At 53.5% G+C, this 17,070-nt stretch overlaps 1 protein-coding gene across 1 annotated transcript in view; it reads left to right on the top strand.

Annotated features, from left to right (window-relative positions):
• utp6 (UTP6 small subunit processome component) overlaps positions 1 to 17,070 on the top strand; it is a 60,091-nt gene that overhangs the window by 18,076 nt on the left and 24,945 nt on the right. The window contains exons 6-13 of the mRNA XM_063030712.1: positions 5,852 to 5,915; positions 6,022 to 6,140; positions 7,216 to 7,293; positions 7,531 to 7,612; positions 9,952 to 10,036; positions 11,224 to 11,417; positions 12,354 to 12,433; positions 12,699 to 12,776. Coding sequence (XP_062886782.1) covers positions 5,852 to 5,915; positions 6,022 to 6,140; positions 7,216 to 7,293; positions 7,531 to 7,612; positions 9,952 to 10,036; positions 11,224 to 11,417; positions 12,354 to 12,433; positions 12,699 to 12,776 — 780 coding nt within the window. The remainder of the gene's footprint in view (positions 1 to 5,851; positions 5,916 to 6,021; positions 6,141 to 7,215; positions 7,294 to 7,530; positions 7,613 to 9,951; positions 10,037 to 11,223; positions 11,418 to 12,353; positions 12,434 to 12,698; positions 12,777 to 17,070) is intronic.

Here is a 17,070-nt window from a genome sequence, read left to right as displayed (position 1 = left end):
TCCAGCACCCTCACACCGTCCCTCAGTGACCCCTCTCCCCCAGCGCCCTGTCACTGACTGTGTCCCCACTGATGTTAATCCAGCACCCTCACACCGTCCCTCAGTGACCCCTCTCCCCCAGCGCCCTGGGTCACTGTGTCCCCGCTGATGTTAATCCAGCACCCTCACACCGTCCCTCAGTGACCCCTCTCCCCCAGCGCCCTGGGTCACTGACTGTGTCCCCACTGATGTTAATCCAGCACCCTCACACCGTCCCTCAGTGACCCCTCTCCCCCAGCACCCTGTCACTGACTGTGTCCCCCCCTGATGTTAATCCAGCACCCTCAAACCATCCCTCAGTGACCCCTCTCCCCCAGCACCCTGGGTCACTGACTGTGCCCCCACTGATGTTAATCCAGCACCCTCACACCGTCCCTCAGTGACCCCTCTTCCCCAGCGCCCTGGTTCACTGTGTCCCCACTGATGTTAATCCAGCACCCTCAGACCGTCCCTCAGTGACCCCTCTCCCCCAGCGCCCTGTCACTGTCTGTGTCCCCACTGATGTTAATCCAGCACCCTCACACCGTCCCTCAGTGACCCCTCTCCCCCAGCGCCCTGGGTCACTGACTGTGTCCCCACTGATGTTAATCCAGCACCCTCACACCGTCCCTCAGTGACCCCTCTCCCCCAGCGCCCTGGGTCACTGTGTCCCCACTGATGTTAATCCAGCACCCTCACACCGTCCCTCAGTGACCCCTCTCCCCCAGCGCCCTGGGTCACTGACTGTGTCCCCACTGATGTTAATCCAGCACCCTCACACCGTCCCTCAGTGACCCCTCTCCCCCAGCGCCCTGTCACTGACTGTGTCCCCCCCCGATGTTAATCCAGCACCCTCAGACCATCCCTCAGTGACCCCTCTCCCCCAGCGCCCTGGGTCACTGACTGTGTCCCCACTGATGTTAATCCAGCACCCTCACACTGTCCCTCAGTGACCCCTCTCCCCCAGCGCCCTGGGTCACTGTGTCCCCACTGATGTTAATCCAGCACCCTCACACCGTCCCTCAGTGACCCCTCTCCCCCAGCGCCCTGGGTCACTGACTGTGTCCCCACTGATGTTAATCCAGCACCCTCACACCGTCCCTCAGTGACCCCTCTCCCCCAACGCCCTGTCACTGACTGTGTCCCCACTGATGTTAATCCAGCACCCTCACACCGTCCCTCAGTGACCCCTCTCCCCCAGCGCCCTGAGTCACTGACTGTGTCCCCACTGATGTTAATCCAGCACCCTCACACCGTCCCTCAGTGACCCCTCTCACCCAGCGCCCTGGGTCACTGTGTCCCCACTGATGTTAATCCAGCACCCTCAGACCGTCCCTCAGTGACCCCTCTCCCCCAGCGCCCTGGGTCACTGACTGTGTCCCCACTGATGTTAATCCAGCACCCTCACACCGTCCCTCAGTGACCCCTCTCCCCCAACGCCCTGTCACTGACTGTGTCCCCACTGATGTTAATCCAGCACCCTCAGACCGTCCCTCAGTGACCCCTCTCCCCCAGCGCTCTGGGTCACTGTGTCCCCCCTGATGTTAATCCAGCACCCTCACACCATCCCTCAGTGACCCCTCTTCCCCAGCGCCCTGGGTCACTGACTGTGTCCCCATGGATGTTAATCCAGCACCCTCACACCGTCCCTCAGTAACCCCTCTCCCCCAGCGCCCTGGGTCACTGTGTCCCCACTGATGTTAATCCAGCACCCTCAGACCGTCCCTCAGTGACCCCTCTCCCCCAGCGCCCTGGGTCACTGACTGTGTCCCCACTGATGTTAATCCAGCACCCTCACACTGTCCCTCAGTGACCCCTCTCCCCCAGCGCCCTGGGTCACTGTGTCCCCACTGATGTTAATCCAGCACCCTCACACCGTCCCTCAGTGACCCCTCTCCCCCAGCGCCCTGGGTCACTGACTGTGTCCCCACTGATGTTAATCCAGCACCCTCACACCGTCCCTCAGTGACCCCTCTCCCCCAACGCCCTGTCACTGACTGTGTCCCCACTGATGTTTATCCAGCACCCTCAGACCGTCCCTCAGTAACCCCTCTCCCCCAGCGCCCTGTCACTGACTGTGTCCCCACTGATGTTAATCCAGCACCCTCACACCGTCCCTCAGTAACCCCTCTCCCCCAGCACCCTGGGTCACTGTGTCCCCACTGATGTTAATCCAGCACCCTCAGACCGTCCCTCAGTGACCCCTCTCCCCCAGCGCCCTGGGTCACTGACTGTGTCCCCACTGATGTTAATCCAGCACCCTCACACAGTCCCTCAGTGACCCCTCTCCCCCAACGCCCTGTCACTGACTGTGTCCCCACTGATGTTAATCCAGCACCCTCAGACCGTCCCTCAGTGACCCCTCTCCCCCAGCGCTCTGGGTCACTGTGTCCCCCCTGATGTTAATCCAGCACCCTCAGACCGTCCCTCAGTGACCCCTCTCCCCCAGCGCCCTGGGTCACTGACTGTGTCCCCACTGATGTTAATCCAGCACCCTCACACCGTCCCTCAGTAACCCCTCTTCCCCAGCGCCCTGGGTCACTGTGTCCCCACTGATGTTAATCCAGCACCCTCAGACCGTCCCTCAGTGACCCCTCTCCCCCAGCGCCCTGTCACTGACTGTGTCCCCACTGATGTTAATCCAGCACCCTCAGACTGTCCCTCAGTGACCCCTCTCCCCCAGTGCCCTGTCACTGACTGTGTCCCCACTGATGTTAATCCAGCACCCTCAGACCGTCCCTCAGTAACACCTCTCCCCCAGCGCCCTGGGTCACTGTGTCCCCACTGATGTTAATCCAGCACCCTCAGACCGTCCCTCAGTGACCCCTCTCCCCCAGCGCCCTGGATCACTGACTGTGTCCCCACTGATGTTAATCCAGCACCCTCAGACCGTCCCTCAGTAACCCCTCTCCCCCAGCGCCCTGTCACTGACTGTGTCCCCACTGATGTTAATCCAGCTCCCTCAGACTGTCCCTCAGTGACCCCTCTCCCCCAGCGCCCTGTCACTGACTGTGTCCCCACTGATGTTAATCCAGCACCCTCACACCGTCCCTCAGTGACCCCTCTCCCCCAGCGCCCTGTCACTGACTGTGTCCCCACTGATGTTAATCCAGCACCCTCACACCGTCCCTCAGTAACCCCTCTCCCCCAGCACCCTGGGTCACTGTGTCCCCACTGATGTTAATCCAGCTCCCTCAGACCGTCCCTCAGTGACCCCTCTCCCCCAGCGCCCTGGGTCACTGACTGTGTCCCCACTGATGTTAATCCAGCACCCTCACACAGTCCCTCAGTGAGCCCTCTCCCCCAACGCCCTGTCACTGACTGTGTCCCCACTGATGTTAATCCAGCACCCTCAGACCGTCTCTCAGTGACCCCTCTCCCCCAGCGCTCTGGGTCACTGTGTCCCCCCTGATGTTAATCCAGCACCCTCAGACCGTCCCTCAGTGACCCCTCTCCCCCAGCGCCCTGGGTCACTGACTGTGTCCCCACTGATGTTAATCCAGCACCCTCACACCGTCCCTCAGTAACCCCTCTTCCCCAGCGCCCTGGGTCACTGTGTCCCCACTGATGTTAATCCAGCACCCTCAGACCGTCCCTCAGTGACCCCTCTCCCCCAGCGCCCTGTCACTGACTGTGTCCCCACTGATGTTAATCCAGCACCCTCAGACTGTCCCTCAGTGACCCCTCTCCCCCAGCGCCCTGTGACTGACTGTGTCCCCACTGATTTTAATCCAGCACCCTCAGACCGTCCCTCAGTAACACCTCTCCCCAAGCGCCCTGGGTCACTGTGTCCCCACTGATGTTAATCCAGCACCCTCAGACCGTCCCTCAGTGACCCCTCTCCCCCAGCGCCCTGGGTCACTGTGTCCCCACTGATGTTAATCCAGCACCCTCAGGTCACTGTGTCCCCGCTGATGTTAATCCAGCACCCTCAGACCGTCCCTCAGTGACCCCTCTCCCCCAGCGCCCTGGGTCACTGTGTCCCCACTGATGTTAATCCAGCACCCTCAGACCGTCCCTCAGTGACCCTTCTCCTCCAGCGCCCTGTCACTGACTGTGTCCCCACTGATGTTAATCCAGCACCCTCAGACCATCCCTCAGTGACCCCTCCCCCCCAGCGCCCTGGGTCACTGTGTCCCCACTAATGTTAATCCAGCACCCTCAGACCGTCCCTCAGTGACCCCTCTTCTCCAGCGCCCTATCACTGACTGTGTCCCCACTGATGTTAATCCAGCACCCTCACACCGTCCCTCAGTAACCCCTCTTCCCCAGCGCCCTGGGTCACTGTGTCCCCACTGATGTTAATCCAGCACCCTCAGACCGTCCCTCAGTGACCCCTCTCCCCCAGCGCCCTGTCACTGACTGTGTCCCCACTGATGTTAATCCAGCACCCTCAGACTGTCCCTCAGTGACCCCTCTCCCCCAGCGCCCTGTCACTGACTGTGTCCCCACTGATGTTAATCCAGCACCCTCACACCGTCCCTCAGTAACACCTCTCCCCCAGCGCCCTGGGTCACTGTGTCCCCACTGATGTTAATCCAGCACCCTCAGACCGTCCCTCAGTGACCCCTCTCCCCCAGCGCCCTGGATCACTGACTGTGTCCCCACTGATGTTAATCCAGCACCCTCACACCGTCCCTCAGTAACCCCTCTCCCCCAGCGCCCTGGGTCACTGTGTCCCCACTGATGTTAATCCAGCACCCTCAGACCGTCCCTCAGTGACCCCTCTTCCCCAGCGCCGTGGGTCACTGTGTCCCCACTGATGTTAATCCAGCACCCTCAGACCGTCCCTCAGTAACCCCTCTCCCCCAGCGCCCTGTCACTGACTGTGTCCCCACTGATGTTAATCCAGCACCCTCAGACCGTCCCTCAGTGACCCCTCTCTCCCAGCGCCCTGGGTCACTGTGTCCCCACTGATGTTAATCCAGCACCCTCAGACCGTCTCTCAGTGACCCCTCTCCCCCAGCGCTCTGGGTCACTGTGTCCCCCCTGATGTTAATCCAGCACCCTCAGACCGTCCCTCAGTGACCCCTCTCCCCCAGCGCCCTGGGTCACTGACTGTGTCCCCACTGATGTTAATCCAGCACCCTCACACCGTCCCTCAGTAACCCCTCTTCCCCAGCGCCCTGGGTCACTGTGTCCCCACTGATGTTAATCCAGCACCCTCAGACCGTCCCTCAGTGACCCCTCTCCCCCAGCGCCCTGTCACTGACTGTGTCCCCACTGATGTTAATCCAGCACCCTCAGACTGTCCCTCAGTGACCCCTCTCCCCCAGCGCCCTGTGACTGACTGTGTCCCCACTGATGTTAATCCAGCACCCTCAGACCGTCCCTCAGTGACCCCTCTCCCCCAGCGCCCTGGGTCACTGTGTCCCCACTGATGTTATTCCAGCACCCTCAGGTCACTGTGTCCCCGCTGATGTTAATCCAGCACCCTCAGACCGTCCCTCAGTGACCCCTCTCCCCCAGCGCCCTGGGTCACTGTGTCCCCACTGATGTTAATCCAGCACCCTCAGACCGTCCCTCAGTGACCCTTCTCCTCCAGCGCCCTGTCACTGACTGTGTCCCCACTGATGTTAATCCAGCACCCTCAGACCATCCCTCAGTGACCCCTCCCCCCCAGCGCCCTCAGTCACTGTGTCCCCACTGATGTTAATCCAGCACCCTCACACCGTCCCTCAGTGACCCCTCTCCCCCAGCGCCCTGGGTCACTGTGTCCCCACTAATGTTAATCCAGCACCCTCAGACCGTCCCTCAGTGACCCCTCCCCCCCAGCGCCCTGGGTCACTGTGTGCCACTGACTTTTGCTCTGTTCTTTTCGGTCGGTTTCCAGAATGCCAAGGTGAAATTAAGCAAGGTGTTTTCTGCGATGTTGGCCATTCATTCTGACAAGCCAGGTGAGATTCCTGCCTGTGGGGAAGTTTGCACCCTGGGCCATGTGAAAGCTGTTTCAATGCTCTGGGTATTTTGTTCATGTCTGCACATTCTCTCATTGTCTTCTAGCACTGTGGATCATGGCAGCCAAGTGGGAAATGGAGGATCGGTTGTCCTCAGAGAATGCAAGGCGTTTGTTTTTGCGCGCTCTCCGGTTTCACCCAGAATCTCAGAAATTGTATCAGGAGGTGGGTGCTGTCTGGCTCGTGTCCTGTGTGTGGGTGGGTTCTCTCCGTCCCACGGAGATGGAGCAGGTGTCCCTGTGTCTGCCTGTGGGTGCTGTCTGGCTGGTCTCGTATGTGGATTGGTGGGTTCTCCTTCTCTGTGGAACTCCTACCCGCGGTGGTGAAAACAGAAGCTCCTCATGGTGCCGGCCACGGAGAAGTTTGAGCTTGGCTCTGCCGACATCACCGGCCACAGGCATCTGTTTCTTGGGAGTTCAGTGAGTGCTACCCCTCACCCCACTCTTAAACAACCAAGTTGGCACAGTGTTTCTCGTTTTCCATTGACATGGGTAGAGGCTATTTAGCCCATCGATTCTGTGCTGGATCTCAGAGCATCTGGCTTCCCTCCAGTTTATTCTCTCTGATCCTCACCCGCACAGCCAATTAACCTACTAGCCCGATTGTGTGAGGAAACTGGAATCCCATGCGATCATGAGTGGTGCCACGGCAGCACAGTGCTTAGTGCTGTGCTGTTACAGTTTGGAGTTCATTTCACGCACTGTCTGTAAGGAGTTTGTGCCTTTTCCCCGTGGCTGCGTGGGTCTCCACCGGATGCTCTGTGGTCCCCCCACATTCCAGAGGCAGACTGGTTGGCAGGTTAATTGGTCATTGTCCAGGTTTTACTCAGGGGTTGCTGGCAGTGCGGCTTGGTGGGCTGGGGAGACCTGCTCGCCACTGTAACTCTGAATAAATAAACGTCACAGAGATTTGCAGGCTCTGTGTGGATCACACCCAATGTGCGAATCGAACCCTAGTCTCACGAGCTGTGGGGCATGTCATACAAATTTGTGATCTGTGGGTGAGACCTTCTCTGATTGCCCTGAGAAGCTGGTGCTGAGCTGCTGGGACTCACTGCAGTTCTCATGGTGAGGGTGCAGGGGTCAGCGATGAGGAATGCCATGGTCGTATTCCTGAGGCAGGAATGTGTGTAACAAGGAAATGCTGTCCCTGTACCCACTGCCTGTGCAGAGGTCGTGGGTTTGCGAATGCTCTCACAGGGGTCACTGCAGGATGTCATCGTGCCTCTTGTCTCTGACAGTATTTCCGGATGGAACTGATGCATGCCGAGAAAATCCGGAAGGAGAAGGAGGTCCTGGAGACGGCAAAGCTGGAGCTGGTAATGGACGGATATCAGAGGAAGGAGGGTGACAGTGGATGGGGCTGGTACAGAGAGGGAGAGGGCCGTCAGTGTGGGGACTGGTGGTATGGGGTGACGAGGGGTTGGGGTATTGTGGGTGGGGGTGTTTGTAGCTCCGATGCGGTGGTGTGGGTGGGGCAGAGTGACGGAGGGAGGGGGTGTTCGGGCTCTGGCTCTGATACTGCGGTGTGACCTGGTGTAACTCCAACTTTGCAGGATGAGACGACGGCTCCTGAGGAGATCATCGGGGGAGAACTGGCACGCATTGTGTACAGGAATGCCATTCAGAAAGTGGCTGGTAAGGGGGCGATCTCATTTTGTCCCAGCTCCCATCAGACCTCACCTGGTACAGATGAGTGTGATAGCATGGGCTGAAGGTCTGTTACCCGACGGTACCTTCCCAGGTATCAACCCTTTCGTGGAACACACAGTGTTCCCTGTCTCCCGGCTGTAGGTATCAACCCTTTTGTGGAACAGTGTTCCCTGTCTCCCGGCTGTAGGTATCAACCCTTTCGTGGAACAGTGTTCCCTGTCTCCCGGTAGGTATCAACCCTTTCGTGGAATACACAGTGTTCCCTGTCTCCCAGCTGTAGGTATCAACCCTTTCGTGGAACAGTGTTCCGTGTCTCCCAACTGTAGGTGTAAACCTTCTTGTGGAACACAGCGTTCCCTGTCTCCCAGCTGTAGGTATCAACCCTTTCGTGGAATACACAGTGTTCCCTGTCTCCCAGCTGTAGGTATCAACCCTTTCGTGGAACACACAGCGTTCCCTGTCTCCCGGCTGTAGGTATCAACCTTTTTGTGGAACACAGCGTTCCCTGTCTCCCAGCTGTAGGTATCAACCCTTTCATGGAACAGTGTTCCCTGTCTCCCAGCTGTAGGTATCAACCCTTTCGTGGAACACACAGCGTTCCCTGTCTCCCGGCTGTAGGTATCAACCTTTTTGTGGAACACAGCGTTTCCTGTCTCCCAGCTGTAGGTATCAACCCTTTCGTGGAATACACAGAGTTCCCTGTCTCCCGGCTGTAGGTATCAACCCTTTCGTGGAACACACAGTGTTTCCTGTCTCCCGGCTGTAGGTATCAACCTTTTTGTGGAACACAGCGTTCCCTGTCTCCCAGCTGTAGGTATCAACCCTTTCATGGAACAGTGTTCCCCGTCTCCCAACTGTAGGTGTAAACCTTCTTGTGGAACACAGCGTTCCCTGTCTCCCAGCTGTAGGTATCAACCCTTTCGTGGAATACACAGCATTCCCTGTCTCCCAGCTGTAGGTATCAACTCTTTTGTGGAACAGTGTTCCCTGTCTCCCAGCTGTAGGTATCAACCCTTTCGTGGAACACACAGCGTTCCCTGTCTCCCGGCTGTAGGTATCAACCTTTTTGTGGAACACAGCGTTCCCTGTCTCCCAGCTGTAGGTATCAACCCTTTCATGGAACAGTGTTCCCTGTCTCCCAGCTGTAGGTATCAACCCTTTCGTGGAACACACAGCGTTCCCTGTCTCCCGGCTGTAGGTATCAACCTTTTTGTGGAACACAGCGTTTCCTGTCTCCCAGCTGTAGGTATCAACCCTTTCGTGGAATACACAGAGTTCCCTGTCTCCCGGCTGTAGGTATCAACCCTTTCGTGGAACACACAGTGTTTCCTGTCTCCCGGCTGTAGGTATCAACCTTTTTGTGGAACACAGCGTTCCCTGTCTCCCAGCTGTAGGTATCAACCCTTTCATGGAACAGTGTTCCCCGTCTCCCAGCTGTAGGTATCAACCCTTTCGAGGAACACACAGCGTTCCCTGTCTCCCAGCTGTAGGTATCAACCCTTTCGTGGAACACACAGCGTTCCCTGTCTCCCAGCTGTAGCTATCAACCCTTTCGTGGAACACACAGCGTTCCCTGTTTCTCAGCTGTAGGTATCAACCCTTTCATGGAACACACAGTGTTCCCTGTCTCTGGCTGTAGGTATCAACCTTTTTGTGGAACACACAGCGTTCCCTGTCTCCCGGCTGTAGGTATCAACCCTTTTGTGGAACACAGCGTTCCTCAGGGTGCTGTTGGTGAGATGCAGTGGGGGGGGGGAACAGATAGAGTGGGAAGATGCCACCTGAAATTCTTTCTCATTTCTGTCCTAAATGGATGTCCCTCTATTCTAGGGCTGTGCCCTCTAGTCCTAGACTCCCTCACCATAGGAAACACTTTCTCAATACCCATTCTATCTAGGCTTTTCAGTATTCAATAGATTTTAATGAGATTTCCCGCCCTGCCCTTATTCTTGTAAACTCTGGCCCAGATAAATGGCTCAGCCCCATTAGCTGATGGGCAGAGAGTGCTGCCCTTGTCGGAGGAAGGTGAAAGGTGGTGTGGACCAATAGCACAGCTCGTAGCACTACTGCGTGGTCCAGGGATCGAGGTTCGAGCTCAGCCTCCACTGTCTGTAAGGAGTCGGTTTCTTTGGGTGCTGGCGTAGATGAATTAGTGAGTTTACCCCTAGTCTATTTTTCGAAAAAAGGACTAGAGGTGAACTAATGCAGGGAAAGAATATAGTTCAGGGCGACAGGGAAGGGAGGGAGTAGTGGGAGGGGAGCCTCGATGGGTTGAATGGCCTGGCCTCCTTTCTTGCAACCTGACGCTTGCTGTTTGTGCCCAGGGAGTGTGGAGTTCCACCTGTCCTTCTGGAATATTGCTGCTCTCTTCCACTTCACCCATGACCTGCAGGAGGAGATTCTCACAGAGTGAGTGTGGGTGGGTGGGGCGGTGGGGTTATTCTGAGGGAGACAACTGAGTCACGCAATCAAACCCATGACAGAAAGAAGCCTTCCGCAAATCTCGCACTCCGGTGCTACTCACCTTGATCAGAGATACTTTACCTCTTAGGTCTTGTGTTTGGACACAGCTCAACACATCACAGACACAACCATTCCCCCCACCCATGCACTCTGTCTACACTTCTAATTAACACCCCAAAACGTGGACAAAAACATGAAAACACGTACCACCATGCTAAAGGACGTTGTTATAAGATTATTGGAAAGGGGAAAGACCCCTGTGGATAACTCAATCACTACATGCCAGAACTCATTTTATGACCTACAGACTCACTTTCAAGGACTCTTTATGACTCATGTTCTCAGTATTATTTATTTGCCCAGGTGGTCTTTTTGCACATTGGCTGTTTGCCTAATAATGTACAGTTTATTCTTTAAATTCTATTGTATTCCTTTGTTTCCCTGTAAATGCCTGTAAGTAAATGAATCTCATGGTAGTGTATGATGTCACAGACAAATTGTGATAATAAATTTATTTTGAACCCTCATTCAATAAGGTGACTTTACACTTTTCTGTCTGGCTGCAATTCGCTTTCTCTGTAGATATAATACTTTATTCTGCATTCAGGTATTGTGTAAGACTTCTGTACTGAAGTGATGAAATAACGTGTATGGATGCTTGCAAAAACAAGCTTTTCACTGAACCTCAATACACGTGACAGTAATAAACCAAAAAGCCAATGTACCCGCAAGAGACCATAAGTCATAGGAGCAGAACTAGGCCATTCAGCCCCTTGAATACCCTCTGCCATTCCATCATGGCTGATTTATTATACCTCTCAAACCCATTCTCCTGCCTACTCTCCATAACCTTCAACACTGATTAATCAAGAACATATCACCTCCGCCTTAAATATACCTGATCAGTAAGCCTGCACAGCCGTCTGTGGCAATGAATTCCACAAATTCACCATCCTCTGGCTAAATAAATTCCTCCTAATCTCTTCTGAAGAGATTTCCATCTCCTCTGAGGCTGTGCCCTGTGACAGTGGGCTGACTTTTCTGGGCATGAGAAGATGCTGATGGTGAGGTGGGGTGGGGTGGAGAAGGACACCAGCAGGGTGGAGAGATGCAACCTAACTGTGTATCCACAGCCTGCAGACTCTGCACCCACAGCAGGCACTGACCTGGGACTTTGTGGCCCGGAGAGAGCTGGGGCTGGGAGCTGCACAAGCTACAGAAGCCCCAGCACAGCAGAAGCAGAAGTCTGGCAGTGCTCAGGAGATGGCGCGCCAGGAACAGCGCTGCTACGCCGTCTACGATCAGGCCGTGGTGTCTGTACCAACGGGTAGGTACTGTGGTTGGGGAGGGGGGAAGGAGGGCTGGACGCAGTGTGGGGCCACTTGAAGTAATGCGCTGGGGAAGGCAGTCAGGGGAAATCGCTGAGGTGGGTGGTGGACCAGGTTTTGGGAGGGGAGCACGATGGGGTGTGGGGGAAGTCAGGGAAATGGGCAGAGGTGGTTGGTGGTCCAGGGTTTGGGAGGGGAGCACAATGGGGTGTGGGGGAAGTCAGGGAAATGGGCAGAGGTGGTTGGTGGGGTGGTTTTGGGAGGGGAGCACGATGGGATGAGGGGGAAGTCAGGGAAATGGACAGAGGTGGGTGGTGGGGTGGTTTTGGGAGGGGAGCACGATGGGATGAGGGGGAAGTCAGGGAAATGGGCAGAGGTGGGTGGTGGACCAGGATTTGGGAGGGGAGCATGATGGGATGTGGGGGAAGTCAGGGAAATGGACAGAGGTGGGTGGTGGGGTGGTTTTGGGAGGGGAGCACGATAGGGTGAGGGGGAAGTCAGGGAAATGGACAGAGGTGGGTGGTGGGGTGGTTTTGGGAGGGGAGCACGATAGGGTGAGGGGGAAATCAGGGAAATGGGCAGAGATGGGTGGTGGACCAGGTTTTGGGAGGGGAGCACGATAGGGTGAGGGGGAAATCAGGGAAATGGGCAGAGATGGGTGGTGGACCAGGTTTTGGGAGGGGAGCACGATGGGATGTGGGGGAAGTCAGGGAAATGGGTGGAGGTGGGTGGTGGACCAAGTTTAAGGGGAGGAAGAGTTGGGACAGTGCCACACATCAGCAAAACCTGTTGCTGGGGTTTGGTCAGGGGTTCGAGTTTGGTGTGTGGGTTCTGGGATTTGGGGTTCAAGAGGTTTGGGTCTGTGGTTGGGGTTTGGGGTTCGGGGAGTTTGGGGTTCAGCTGTTGAGCTTCACTCTCCAGGTGTCCCTTTGCAGATGACATGTGGAAATGTTACATCACCTTCTGCCTGGAGCGATTCCGACGGAAAACCAACAAGCTGTCCCTGCGAGAGAAGGTGAGGAACAGTCTTCCTCTCCCAGCAGCTGTCCCCTCACCCTGGATATCATTTTTCCCCTTCCAGATCCACCACCATTCCTATTCTGACTCCCACCCTGTTCACACCCCATGTTCTCTGTTGTGCCTCTCTCCTGTCCACCGCCTGTCCCTCCCCCCAGTCCACCGCTCACCTCTTTCTCTCCTTCCCCGCCGAGCCTCTCCTGGCCACTGACCCAGGACACTTGTACTCTGATCTCTCTCAGTCACCTGTGTTTCTGTTACAGAGACTGCAGCAGCTGCTGTCCGTGTTTGACAGAGCAAAGGAGGCGTCTCTGCTACCCAGGGACCTTTACAAACAATGGGTGAGCTGGTGTTTCCATCCTGATGTATCTAACGTTGTGGTCAGCTCCTGGGTGTGGGTGAAGTGTCTGCACACTCTTCAATCACTGACGACTGTGGTGGTCAGTAGTGTGGGTGCGCTGTGTGTGATTACCTGTATTTGCATTGGTGCTGTGCTGTGCTCTGTACTACTCCTGCAATGCTGGAGAGCATTAGCAGGGCCGAGCTCGGGATTGAGAGAACAGCCTGGTGCTATATTGGATTGGTGCTAAACGGGACTCTGTGGTAAGCCAAGCCCCGGACTGAGAGAACTCAGTTCAAAGTTCACAGAAAATTTATTATCAAAGTACAAATGTCACCATACACAACCTTGAGATTCATTTTCTTGTGGGCATACTGCAGAAGTCCATAATAGAATGTTAACCAGAATAGAATCAGTGAAAGACCACACCAGCCTGGGCATTTGACCAGTGTACAAAAGATAGCAAACTGTGTAAACTTAGCAAGTACAGAAAGAAATAAATAATAAATAAATAAACAATACATTTTAAGACTATGAGATGAAGAGTCCTTCAAAGTGAGTCCATAGGTAAGAGGGAGCATTCCAATGATGAGACAAGTGAAGTTGAGTAAAGTTATCCCCTCTGGTTCATGAGCCTGTTGGTTGAGGGGTAGTAAGACCATAAGATATAAGAGCAAAATTAAGCCACTTGGCCCATTGAGTTTGCTGTGCTATTTCATCATGGCTGATCCATTTTCCTCTCAGCCCCATCCTCCTTTCTTCCCGTGTCCCGTCATGCCCCGACCAATCACAACATCTATCAACCTCTGCCTTAAATGTACATAAAGAACTGCCTATGGCAAAGAGTTCCACAGATTCATCACTCTCTAGCTAAAGAAATTCCTCCTCATCTCTGTTCTAAAAGGATGGCCCTCTGTGTCCTTAGTCTTATATTCTCCCACCATAGGAAACATCCTCTCCACACCCACTTTCTATCAAGGCCTTTCACAGTTCGATTGGTTTCAATTAGGTCGCCCTTCATTCTTCTGAATTCCAGTAAATACAGGTCCAGGGCTGCCAAATGTTCTTATGACAGGCCATTCAATCCTGGAGTCTTTTTGTGAACCTCCTTTGAACCCTCTTTAATTTCAGAGCATCTTTTCTAAGATAGGGGCCCAAAACTGCTCACAATTCTCCAAGTGAGGCCTCACCAGTGTTTTCTAAAGTCTCAACATTACATCCTTGTTTTTATATTCTAGTCCTCATGAAATGAATGCAAACATTGCATTTACCTTCCTCCCACAGACTCAAACTGCAAATTAACCTTCAGGGAATCCTGCACAAAGATTCCCAAGTCCCTTTGCACCTCAGTTTTTTTGTATTTTCTCTCCATTTAGAAAATAGTCAACCTTATCATTTCTTCTACCAAAGCGCATGACCATACACTTCCCGACACTGTATTCCACCTGCCATTTCTTTGCTATTCTAATCTGTCTAAGTCCTTCTGTAGCCTCTCTACTACCTGCCCCTCCACTTATCTTCATATTGTTTGCAAACTTTGCAAGAAAGCCATCAATTTCATCATCCAAATCATTGACATATAATGGAAAAAGAACCTGTCCCAATACACACCACTGTGGAACACCAATTGTCACTGGCAGCCAGCCAGAAAAGATCCACAGATCTGCTTGTCCAGTTAGTACCATTGTTTCCGTTTGTTCCTGCCCCACAAACTTAATGTCTGCATTCCTTGACTCAGTTTTATCCCCCCTGGTTCAGTCCCTTCCTACCTACATCTGTGACACTTCACACACTCCTGATCTTTTCAATGATTTCAAGTTCCCTGGCCCTGATCATCGTATGTTCACTATGGATGACTGATTCCTGTGCACCTCCATCCCCCCATCAGGAAGGCCTCAAAGCTCTCCATGGCATCATCTCAACCTTTTGATTCCTAACTTTGAGGTCTTACCAACATGTGCCTCCACAACCTCTCCCCTCACTGTTCTGGCATTCGGGTTCTCATCCCACTGCACTCTCATTTAAATGCAACCGTGCAACATTAACAAATCTTCCCGCTAGGATATTAGTCTCCCTCCAGTTCAGGTGCAAACGGTCCCTTCTGTACAGGTCCCCTGTACAATCTCCCTCGTTCTAGCCTCACTAGCATGCAGCATGGGTAGCGATCTTGAGATCACAACCCTGGAGGTCCTGCTCTTTAAGTTGGCACCTAACTCCATGAACCTCATCCTACCCATGTCACTGGTTCCTTCGTGGATCGCAACTTCCAGCTGTTCACCCTCCCACTTAAGTATGCTTGATCTCAGATATCCTGAACCCTGGCATCCGAGAGGCAACATACCATCTGGGAATCTCGTTTTCGCCCACAGAACCTCCTGTCCGTTCCCCTAACTAACAAATCCCTTATCACCACAGCGTGCCTCTTCTCCCCGCTTCCCTTCTGAGTCACAGAGGCGGACTCAATGCCAGAGACGTGATCACTGTGACTTTCCTCTTTTAGGTCATCCATCCCCCCGACCCGACAGTATCCAAAGTGATGTACCTGTTGTTAAGGGGAATGGCCACAGGGTACTCTGCACTGGCTCCTTAACCCCTTCGCCCTTCCTGACTGTCACACAGTTTCCTGTGTCTCGTACCTTGGGTGTAACTGTCTCTCTGTCTGCCCTATCTATCACCCCCTCAGCCTTCCAAATAATCTGGAGTTCATCCAGTTCCAGCTAAATCTCCTTAATGGGGTTTGTTAGAAGCTGCAGCTGGATGCACCTCTCGCAGTTGTAGTCATCAGGGACACTGGAGGTCTCCCTGCTTTCTCACATCCTGCAAGAAGAGCATTTCACTATCTTGCCCTGCATCTCTGCTGTCCTAGCTGAGTAGATATAAAGAAATATAGAAACATAGAAAACCTGCAACATAATACAGGCTCCTCGGTTCACAATGCTGTGCTGAACAAGTACTTACTTTAGAAATTACCTAGTGTTACCCACAGCCCTCTATTTCTCCAAGCTCCATGTACCTATTCAAGAGTCTTTTAAAATAACCTATTGTATCCGCCTCCACCACAGTCGCCGGCAGCCCATTCCACGCACTCATCACTCTGCGTTTTAAACAAAAAAAACAACAAAAAAAACTTGCCCCTGACATCCCCTCTGTACCTACTTCCAAGCACCTTAAAACTGTGCCCTCTTGTATTAGCTATTTCAGCCTTGGGAAAAGACTCTGACGATCAACATGATCAATGACTCTTATCATCTTATACACCTCTATCAGGTCAACTCTCATCCTCCGTCGCTCCAAGAAGAAAAGGCCAAGTTCACTCAATCAATTCTCATAAGGCATGTTCCCCAATCCAGGCAACATTCTTGTAAATCTCCTCTGCACCCTTTCTATAGTTTCCACACCCATCCTGTAGTGAGGTGACCAGAACTGAGCACAGTACTCCAAGTGGGGTCTGACCAGGGTCCTATATAGCTGCAACATTACCTCTCGGCTCTTAAACTCAATCCTACGGTTGATGAAGGCCAATGCACCGTATGCCTTCTTGACCACAGAGTCAACCTGCGTAGCAGCTTTGAGTGTCCTTTGGACTCGGACCCCAAGTCCACACTGCCAAGAGTCTTACCATTAATACTATATTCTGCCATCATATTTGACCTACCAAAATGAGCCACTTCTGGGTTGAACTCCATCTGCCACTTTTCAGTCCAGTTTTGCATCCTATCAATGTTCCGTTGTAACCTCTGACAGCCCTCCACATCATCTACAACACCCCCAACTTCTGTGTTGTCAGCAAAGTTACTAACACATCCCTCCACTTCCTCATCCAGGTCATTTATAAAAATCACAAAGAGACGTGGTCCCAGAACAGATCCCTGAGGCACACCACTGGTGACCGACCTCCATGCAGAATATGACTCTTTGACTTCTGTGGGCAATCCAATTCTGGATCCTGTGCCTCCTTACTTTCTCAATAAGCCTTATCAAATGCCTTGCTGAAATCCATATACACTGCATCTATTGCTCTACCTTCATCAATGTGTTTAGTCACATCCTCAAAAAAAAAAAAAAAAAAAAAAAATTCAGTCAGGCCCCGTAAGGCCTTTGACAAAGCCATGCTAACTATTCCTAATCATATTATGCTTCTCCAAATGTTCATAAATCCTGCCTCTCAAGATCTTTTCCATCAACTTACCAACCACTGAAGTAAGACTCACTGATCTATAATTTCTTGGGCTATCTCTACTCCCTTTCTTGAATAATGGAACAACGTCTGCAACCCTCCAATCCTCTGGAACCTC

Source organism: Mobula hypostoma, chromosome 22, assembly GCF_963921235.1.
Source record: "Mobula hypostoma chromosome 22, sMobHyp1.1, whole genome shotgun sequence".
In the NCBI taxonomy this organism is placed as follows: Eukaryota; Metazoa; Chordata; class Chondrichthyes; order Myliobatiformes; family Myliobatidae; genus Mobula; species Mobula hypostoma.
The sequence above is the reverse complement of the archived record's forward strand: the minus strand, read 5'-3'. Positions and strand labels throughout refer to the sequence as shown.